Source organism: Amphiprion ocellaris, chromosome 1 (assembly GCF_022539595.1).
Source record: "Amphiprion ocellaris isolate individual 3 ecotype Okinawa chromosome 1, ASM2253959v1, whole genome shotgun sequence".
Lineage (NCBI taxonomy): Eukaryota > Metazoa > Chordata > Actinopteri > Pomacentridae > Amphiprion > Amphiprion ocellaris.
The window spans coordinates 13,555,517-13,565,845 of record NC_072766.1 but is presented as its reverse complement, the minus strand read 5'-3'; the positions used below and the strand labels follow the sequence as shown (position 1 = coordinate 13,565,845).

The 10,329-nt window shown below is 39.5% G+C and overlaps 1 protein-coding gene across 1 annotated transcript; it reads left to right on the top strand.

Annotated features, from left to right (window-relative positions):
• The first annotated feature begins 597 nt into the window (after nt 1-597).
• got2b (glutamic-oxaloacetic transaminase 2b, mitochondrial) lies at nt 598-10,328 on the top strand. The gene is made up of 10 exons (XM_023297731.3): nt 598-759; nt 3,878-4,034; nt 4,470-4,598; nt 4,697-4,756; nt 4,868-5,029; nt 5,835-5,939; nt 6,185-6,335; nt 7,371-7,536; nt 7,680-7,830; nt 9,000-10,328. Exons 1-10 carry the CDS (start codon nt 677-679, stop codon nt 9,120-9,122), a joined length of 1,287 nt encoding a protein of 428 aa, XP_023153499.2. The 5' UTR covers nt 598-676; the 3' UTR covers nt 9,123-10,328.
• The last annotated feature ends 1 nt before the right edge of the window (nt 10,329 follows it).

Below are 10,329 nucleotides of genomic sequence, written 5' to 3'. Positions count from 1 at the left end.
ATATACTTTAGCTGCACTTCAGTATAAAATATAAACTGAGTTGGTCACTTCATCAATCTGTGCTGCCTACACACAGAAGCCACTCAATATTTTTGAAATCTTATTTTTCCATATTATACTTTTGGTTGTGCATATTTACTGTATATTTTGCCACAATATGTTTGGAGATACATTTTTTCTGCGGTGATTTTTAATATTAATTTCTCTGATTTTTATTTGCTTTGTTCATATATGATGGTGTTTGAGGGCATTTCTTGGCTATGAAGGACCTCTCTCTGTGTCATATTAATGTGGATTGCTGCCTGAACCCAGCGAAACATGACAGTTGAAATATAGACATCCACTGTCAGTCAGTTTTAATCCTGAAGAAGTGATATAATTTACAATAAGAAGATTTTATTTGAGTTATGTGGATTTATATGTGTGTGTGTGTGTGTGTGTGTGTGTGTGTGTGTGTGTGTGTAGCTGTCCTCTCCCTCTTTTGCTGCTCTCTCCATGCAGCACTAGTTTTAGGGATTACCAGTCAGATAATAATCTTTCCTTCGTGCGTGCGCTGCGTCCCGACGTATGCGCGTTCTCTGACGTCAGCGCGTACACCAGAGCGTAGCGCCGTGGTCGCTCCTGCCCTTCACATCCGTCCACATCCTTCTAGGCTCGACTCCCAAGCGCAGCAGCTATGGCCCTGCTCAAATCCAACAAGGTGATCTACTGTCTGGGCAACATCTCCCCGTCCCTGGGAGTTATGTCCACCCGCAACAGGTAAACAGGCATAACTCGGTACCAAAATAAACGCGGACAGAGACACTTAAACAGTTAAAGCTCTGGTTATATTGACGAGTTAACGGTGTGTTTGCACCGCTAGTTAGACCAGCAGATAACCTGTTATTTGAAGGTTAACGGTACCGTCAGCCGCCGGTTGTACGTTGAGGCGTCGTTACTCGGTGATTAGTGTAGCCCGACTAGCTAGTTAGCTAACAGGGGTCAAATGGTTTCCGCAGGCCCCGTTGAGCTGTCGGCGGAGGTTAGCTTCAGTGACCAGAGCGCAGCTAGTTAGTGTTCATAATGTAGCTCTGCTGTTTTATGATTCGGTAACCTCACCGGTTAGAGCCCGGAGTTTAAGATATAACCTCTGTTAGCCACTAAACTTACATTTACAGGGTAACTTTGTGTTGCCATCAGTGAAGCTGCTACTAATGAAAGTCACGTTAGTGTGTCAGAAGCACAGTTTCCCGTGGTGGCAGGCACCTGCTGTAGACGGAAATAACAGCCCAGCTATATTTTTTTACGTGTTACAAATGACTTCTTTATTTAATCAAGTTAAGTTGATTTTAAACAAATATCCTTAAATTCTTAAAACAACTTTATTGACTATTGAAACGATCGCGATAGCTTCAGTTGTCACACCCCACGCACAGTTTGAGCCAAGCGGCTTGTCGTAGTAGGTGAAGTCGTGTGAGCTGATTGGCTGTCGTGTTCCGGCTTTGATCGCTGATTGGCTCATTTCCAGCTGTGAAACTGAGCTCGAAAGCGGCGTGTCCTTTCATGGCGTGCTTGGAGGACAAACTTGTTTAGATCTTTTATTGCGCTTTTATGTAACTAAGGATTTAATATGAAACTTTTATAATGTTAGTTTCATCATTAGTGCTTATATTTGTTGAACCCCTCGACCTATGTCCTCCAGTGCAACTCTGGGTTTCATTTTGCTCGCTGCTCATCTCCTATTTCTGCCTGCATGGGTGTGTTTCAGTGTGTCTGCTTTGTGTGTCTCATGTTCACACGCCAGTAGCAACACCTGCATTCAGACGTTATTATTTAACGCTAGACGTCAGTATGTGAAGTTGGGAAGGGTCGATCCTGCTGTTAGACCAAGGTCCTTGGTCTATTGATCACTGATAACTCACTCGTGTTTATTTGAACCCTGAAGTTCAGCTGTTCAAGGTTCTGTGTGCATGTACACTGCAAACTGAATGAGACCACTTGAGGTCAAATGCCTCTTCAGGGAGCAGTTTGCTGTTTCTCTTTTTAATTGTAATATACTACATTGTGTTTAAATTCCACACTAAGTTAAATGCACGCATACAATGATTGCATACACTGTCTCATAGCTAAAACATGTCATAGTGATGGTCTCATACATAGGTTGAGAATGTTTATTGTATTTCCCTGTACTCCCGCTATGATTGGTAATCTTATCTAATCTTAAACAACACACCTGTAGAACATTTTCACCTGTATGTGACAGAACTTCACACAGGGAGCAGCGATATCAGCATGTACAACCACAATGCAACAACACCGCAAACTACAACCTCAGAAATACCTTAGAAATAATCTCTTACACACTCTCAACAAAATAGACTTCACTAAGGTGTTTTTTTACATTGCTTTTGTAAAGAGCTTTATTAAAAGTACAGTTACAAGGCGTAACCTAGAACTGCCTTTGTCCTAACCAGTCCAGACTACTTGATTGTCATTCAAGGAAGTATGTTTGTCACTGAATGAAGTCACAGCATAACTAATCACATCTGTGCTTTAATATTAGGGGATCGGAGACTCTTGCCCTTTGCAAAGCGCTATGTCCTAAATTTAGCTGCAAAGTTTAGAGCGTTTAGATAGTACAAGAAACCTGAGACAATGACATGTCTGTGAGGACAGGAGTGAAATGGAAGTCACAACATATAGCACACTTCATTTATCAAGCTGATGTTTGACAGAATGTGTCCAGTTTGTTCATCTATTGTACACAAGGTTCCAGTAGCAAGAGGATTATTATGCAATCATCTTGCTAAAGCTAAATATACAGTTGCAAAGCGATGCATAATGGATAGACTTTATTTCTTCTTTGGACTTTATAATTACATTAAGATTCAGTTCATATGTAGTTATTAAGCACCTGTGATTATGTTCAGTTTTTAAGATAGCGGTGAAACAAACTCCAGTGGGGATATTCAGTTGGAAATAAAAGTATTTTGGAACCGTTCATCTAGTTGAAAACAGAGTAGTTTGTGTTACTGCCTGTGAAGTCTAATGTCTTTAGTTACGCTTAAATCTTATTATAGTTTAAAGAAAATCACTGTCATGTGCATGATAAATTATAGACTGTCAGGCTGAGGTCAAGAAGTCAGATTACATGACCTTTTTACATTGCCTTTAATCATGGCCTACTTACTCAGATGACAGTGTGTAAAAGACAAAACTAAAATAGTGGTAAAAGTATTAATTTGTCGAAGCAGATGATTTAGGAATCATGGATATTTTCCTGTGAAACACTGGATTAATAAACTAAATGTAAAACATTAGCAATCAGGTAAATGAATTTTTTAAAAATGAGTTTGCAAAAACTGCGAGAACCACATGAAAAGGAAACAACAGTATTAAATACAATTGGCATGCTTGATCATTGCATTGTCTAGAATATTTAAATCTTTTACATTCTGCAGTGCCCTACTGAGTGTTTACTGTAGCAGTGACAGTGAATGTGGGAGGGATTTTAGAGATGGCCCACATTTTAGACCCACATTTATTATTGCCTTTGTTTTTGGACTCTGGACCTCCTAAATGAATTATGATGTTTGCCTCATGAAACTTGTGCTCACAGAACGTGTGTGGTTAATGTGTCTCCAGGTCAGTGTGGTGTCCTCAGATCACATGAGGAGTTAAGCTCCTGAACATGTCACAGGAACATGGCTAATACAGGCTTCAGAGTAGTGACCAGTGTTATTTAAGGCCACAAAGAAGCAACACTTTATAGAACCTTGTTAAGGTACATTAGTGTTTCTGTTCATCAACAAAATAGCGTTTTTCAGTTCAGTGCCCACAAACATGTCAGCTGTCTTCAGTTTTCATCATTACTGTTGTTCTGTTTTGGTCTTTGCAGCTCATGGTGGGGTGGAGTGCAGATGGGTCCCCCCGATCCCATCCTGGGGGTGACCGAGGCTTTCAAGAGGGACACCAACCCCAAGAAGATGAACCTGGGAGTGGGAGCCTACAGGGATGACCAGGGAAAGCCCTTTGTCCTCAGCTGTGTTCGCAAGGTAACGATATCACCAAATCCTTCAGTGAATAAACTGATTTTATGGTTTCTTTGTGTCAGACCTTTGGTGAACTGAAATAGATCTAAAGTACTCTAGTGACCTTTTAAAGCAAATCTTAATAAAATTGAGGTTGGGGGAGTTTGGATGGTTAATATTTTGACTGGTTGTTAGAAGAGTTTAAAGGTTGTTGCTGGTCTCTTCCTCATTGGTTCATTCCTGCTTTGTCATTCTGAGCTCTGCTTCAGCAGCAGGAACGTCAGCATTCAGTGTAATAATTTCTGAATTATCACCATGGACTAATGTCTGTGCGCTTGCTTTGTTTTGAAGAAAATGTTCACTAAATCCCAGACATTTGATGTGTAAAGTAAGGAAATACCAGTCATTGAAACTACAGTTATGTTTTATACCTTTTGATTTCCCCACTTCATGCTGTAGGCAGAGGCTTTGATTGCATCCAAACAGCTGGATAAGGAGTACCTTCCCATTGGTGGTCTGGGGGAATTCACCAAGGCCTGTGCCCAGCTGGCTCTTGGTAATGATAGTGAGGTCCTGAAGAGCAGCAGGGTATGTTGGCGTGTTTGCTAATCCACCCTTAATTAAGTTCAAATCAGTTCTGACAGTTTCAAGTCCAAATCAATGCAGCATTTTTCTTTTCCCAACAGAACATCACCGTCCAGACCATCTCAGGAACTGGATCTCTGCGTATTGGAGCCAACTTTTTGGTGAGCTATTATATTTTTTGTATTCATCACTTAGCACAAAAACGTTTTTAAAAAATGCAGTATTTAGACTTTTCTGGATATCTCACCTGGTCTGGTCTTTCTCGGTCACAGTCTCGATTCCATGGAGGTCCTCGTGATGTGTACCTGCCCAAACCGTCCTGGGGAAACCACACACCCATCTTCAGAGACGCTGGCATGCAGCTCAAAGCTTACAGATACTATGACCCCTCCACCTGTGGATTTGACTTCAAAGGAGCTCTTGAGGACATTTCTGTAAGACATGAATGAGAGCCGGAGATCAGAGGGTCGAATAAATGAATTCAACACTGGTTTGAGGTTGGATGAAATGCTAAAATTCAATCCTAATCTGAGTCACAGTCAGAAGGCTGCTCAGTCTGGATGTACATATCCAAACATTTCTCTGACAATGAATTAAGCTCTGTCTTACCTCATTTCAGTTTGTGAATGTTAATTAGACTGTTGAGTTTTAGTTCGTAGGATTTTAATAACTTTCAAAAGTTCAGCGGTTTACACTCAGCAATTTGGATCAATTAAGTGAACTCAGTGCTGAAATGCTAAAATCCCAACTCTACTCTGTGCTATTTCTAGAGGGATTCATTAGTCAAGCACAATGCACTCCTGTCCTTTTCAGGTCTTAGCGAGTAAATCTTAGGTTTCAAAATTCTTCAGTAATCGCCTAGATACGTCAGTTTCCCCGTTTTTACTTGCTCTATACTGTATGTGCAATATTAAATGTTTACAGTTAAAAAAGATATCCATTATTGTTTTTACCCTTTATCAGTTATTTTCATGTATTCTCCTTTTACTTTAATTAAAGTGGGTCAGAACCTCTAAAATAAATATACACATAGAGGCCCAGCCTTAGTTGACATTTAGTGGTGAGGAAGCATCAAGTTGATGATATGAGCTGAATACAGACACACTGGATGTTACTATGTGGTTAGAGTCTGTTAAATAGTGATAGAGCAGGGCTATAGTGAAAATACTGTCAACAAGGAGAGTCTGCAGTAGATGTGTGTTGTAGTTTGACAAACCGAAACTCTTCTTTATGTGACAGAAAATCCCAGAGCAGAGTGTGATCCTGCTGCATGCCTGTGCCCACAACCCCACTGGTGTGGACCCCAGGCCCGAGCAGTGGAAGGAGATTGCTGACATTGTGAAGGTAAGTGAGCATCGTTATCAGCAAGGTCCTGCAAAACTGCAGCAGCATCGTTGATAAAATGTGTTCTTTGTTTTATCTCAGATGCTCTTTGACAGTTCAAAAGCCATATCTGATAAATACTGCATGTTAAGTGTTATCACAATAACTTCTTTATCTTTTTCTTTGTTTTGCTTTGTCTACATCTTTCTTGTCTCCTCCTTTCTTTCTTTCTTCCTTTCTTTCTTTCTTTCTTTCTCACCTTATAGAAACGCAACCTGCTTGTTTTCTTCGATATGGCCTACCAGGGCTTCGCCAGTGGAGACATCGATCGCGATGCCTGGGCCGTGCGCTACTTCATCGAACAGGGCCACAACATTGTGCTGTCCCAGTCCTTCGCCAAGAATATGGGACTCTATGGTCAGTCGGAGTTAGTGCAGGCTCTTCTTAAATATATCTTCATAAAGACGACAATCAGATTCCAGTGCCAAAATTAACTAAAATATTTTATTGAAAATTCAGGTGAAATTGATGTTTGATTTATTGCAAGTCTGAATGTGACTGTCAGAGAATGAAAAGTAAACAAAGTGCCTCACTGCTTGAACTTCAGCTTGTGTTTTACCGCCACCCAGTGGTGACAATTTGTTAGTCAAATATGGTTTATTCAAATAAGCGGTCAGGCTTTCAGATTACTAAAACAAATTGTAATAATTCATTTTTTTCTACTTTGCTGTTCAACACAGCTGCTTCTGTGTAAAATCTGAATGTCCTGAAATAATCATATAGTGATATCTGGCATTACACTGAGAGATTTACTTCAGATATAAGAGATTTTTAATAAAAAAAAATTAGAGCCGTGGTACTTTATAGGAAACAATACATTTTACTTTCTTTGCATTTTACACACAATACACTATGATTCTGTGACTGACATATAAACACTCACCCAATTAATTCTGTTCTAGAATATTCTCAACTGATTGCAAATTTACAATATGATGATTGTAATGTACAAATGTAGAGAATCCACTATTAAATTGGTCTTTGATTCAGTTTCTGTTTTAAGCTTTTACACTCTAAGCCTCAAACAGTTTTGAAGTGTTTTTTGCTCCTCCTCCTGTCACCTTTTTACTCTGTTTTCTCATTTTTCACTGCTACATAAAATTCTGCAACAAAAATAAATAAATAAATAAAATAAATTTTTTTTTAATGAGGCATACAGAATACAGTGATTTTTAATTCAGTATTTTCCAGAATTAAGCTTAGATTTGCTTGTTTTTCTCTGCAAAACTGAAAGTCACACATGATTAGCTCTGGGAACTTCTCAAAGTTGATAGAAGGGATTAAATCAATCACTCTTTGCAGATGAACAGTTTTCCTGTTTCACAGACACGAACGGGTCAGACTCACTGTAAATCACATTGTTTTACTGAATGTGTGTATTAATGTTGACAGGTGAACGTGTTGGAGGCTTCACTGTAGTGTGCAAAGATGCGGAGGAGGCAAAGAGAGTGGAGTCTCAACTGAAGATCCTCATCAGACCCATTTACTCCAACCCTCCAATGAACGGCGCCAGAATCGCTTCGACTATTCTCAGCACACCAGATCTGCGCTCGCTGTGGTACGAGCTTTTAGATGCATGTATAGGGATACTGAACCTGAATAAAATGTGTAATTTGGTGTCTCCATAGAAAGTCTTTTAATTACCTGTTCAAGATCCATTCTTACACCTTTATCTTGATCTGTGTGTGTTTATTTATCCAGGCTGGAGGAGGTCCATGGTATGGCTAACCGCATCATCAAGATGAGAGAACAGCTGGCGGCTGGTCTGAAAAAGAACGGCTCCTCCCACAACTGGCAGCACGTCATCGACCAGATCGGGATGTTCTGCTTTACAGGCCTCAAACCTGAACAGGTACTCGGACACACAACAGAAGAATATGTTCCTCATTTAAATAACCCAATAAAAGGTTCAATTTGTAAACGTACTCTTACTTTGATAAGTTGTATCACACAATAACAGATGATGCACATTTACAGTAAAAATACAGTAAAGGAATAGTGCAGCATTTTGAGACACACTTGGGTGTCTTTGGGCTGAGAGTTAAATCAAAAGGTCGATACCACTCTGATATTTGTTCATTAAATTTAAACCTGCAGCCAGAAACCAGAAAAGCAGCTTTCTGGAATCTTAGCTGGTTGCCTGGCAACTGCTCAGCACCAAGAAATAGACGGGAGCGTGAAACGGCAAATTGTAAATTGTGGCCATTTTTCTCCTGCAGCTTTTTTACGGATTTAAACCTAAATGATATTAGGTCTTATTTTGTGAGCTTTAGAGGTGCTGCTGGATCGATTTTGTTCCCTTTGTCCAGAGACGGGTGACTTTAGCCGTTTCCTCTCCTGTGTTCCGTCTCTTTCTTCAGCTGAACAGGTGCTGGCTGTGGCTTCGTATTTACTGCATTGGTGGGAGGGTGGTATTGATTTTCTCATCTAACTCTCCCCAGAAAGCCAATATCTGTATTTCCCAAAATGTCAAGTCATTCTTTTAAGGTCATACAAAAAAAAACACCAAGCAAAAAATGTCAATTTCCAACAAAGAAAAGAAAAAAGAACCACCAGCCTTTCCTTTGTTCACTGCATTAGGATATTTGTAGATTGAAACTTTTTTCTTTTAATAAATATAAAATATTTCTTAAGTTCAGGAAATTCACACATTTCTTTTGCACAATTTGAATGATTTTGGAATTTTGAAATGCCTTTTTTCAAATATTTAGTTAAAGTCAGAGTTTATGTTCTTGCTTTCATCAGCTCTTCAATAAAAATTTGCAGTTAAAAACTTTCAGACAAAAAGATAATATAGAAATCCCTCAACCTGGTTCAAATACTGAGTAAAATTACATGTATTTCTGTGATTTTTCTTCTGCATGTTGGAATCAAATTAGCTTCTTTAGTATTTATTTGATAACGTCAGGACTGTTGAACCTGGAGACCAGTAATAAACTCCCCTGAGACACTGAGGACAAATCTCTGCTATGGTTTATTAGTGTTGTTAAAGTTGTGTTTGTTGCCTTTCTTTTCCTGCAGGTTGAGCGCATCATAAAGGAGTATTCAGTGTACATGACCAAGGATGGCAGAATATCCATGGCAGGAGTGTCGTCTGGCAACGTGGGCTACCTGGCAGAAGCCATTCATGCGGTCACCAAGTAGACTGTCCTGCTGGGAGAGCAATGAAATCAAAGTGTTGAAAAGGAGCTTTATGCGTCACTTATTATTGGTCTCCTCCATTCCACCTTTAGAACAGCTCAGTATTTAGATGATCTCGATTGGATTTCGTCACAAATTCAACTTGGAACGGTTGCTGTTGTTAATAGTTTGTTTTCTGGTTACATTTCTTTTTCGTTTTGAATTTCACTGAACAGGCTCCCCTGCCAAATTGCAAAATATACATTTCTTCCCCCCTATTGACTGAGCTGATTGTCTCATCTTTGCTTATTTATTTTGTGGAACCAACTGTTGGCTGTGCATGAGCATCCTCCTGAATTTGTGCTCTTAATCTGCTATGGGCCCTCTCACTTTAAAACATCAAGGAAAAGACATTGGGCAGTGTGCGTTCGTTTTACGTACAAGATGAGATCTGTTGCTTTGTGAAAGCCTGTAGAAAATGTGTTTTATTTTATTGGTGAGTTGTAGCACTTTATAAGCTGTACAGCACTGTGTTTGACTTTCAAGGCAAGACCGTCAGTAGGCTTTACTGTATTAAAGGCATTTTAATCAGTTTATCGGTTCTCTGGGTTAATCTGAACTAATCAATCATCCAGTAATTTAGTCTCTTGATTATCTACCTTTGGAATTTGCACATCAGTCTTTCAATGTATTCAGTACTTTTCCAGTAGGATTTGTAAGTCTTTTTTTGGTTTCAGTTTAGGTGGTCACAGGGCAGCAGTTTCTCAGTCGGTCCTTCTTTATGGCCCTAAAAACAACAAGCACACAAGCCTCAAGAGTTAAACTACAGTACTCTATGGATTCCACCATAAATAATTATTTTTCAAACTTCACCCAAACCCAAATGTAACACCTTGTTTTTTATTTTCATAGTGAGGCTTCGTACTTGATACCCATGCTACTGCCTCTCTGTGTGGCTAATAAACATGAGTGGAGCGTCCACTTGGGGTGAACACAACAGTTTATTAAGAAAAAATGGACATGCTGCTCATTCACTCAGACGCCATGTTTTAGTGTATGAATCTGGTCATCGCGAAGATTGTGAGACACAGATGGCATTTAGAATGTGGGCTTTACCCCAGTCTGTTTGGAAAGATCTCACACTGCGCCTCCATGTTTTGCATTCTGTCCGAAAATATGGATCATCCATCATGTACTTTATTGAACAAACAATAAATCAACATAGAGTAAC

Bases quoted from the DNA above. Each gene is read 5' to 3' on its own strand.
- got2b (XM_023297731.3), top strand. From the start codon at position 677: ATGGCCCTGCTCAAATCCAACAAGGTGATCTACTGTCTGGGCAACATC. The intron at 760-3,877 runs GTAAACAGGCAT...TGGTCTTTGCAG, and splicing joins GTTATGTCCACCCGCAACAG to CTCATGGTGGGGTGGAGTGC. The intron at 7,831-8,999 runs GTACTCGGACAC...CTTTTCCTGCAG, and splicing joins CAGGCCTCAAACCTGAACAG to GTTGAGCGCATCATAAAGGA.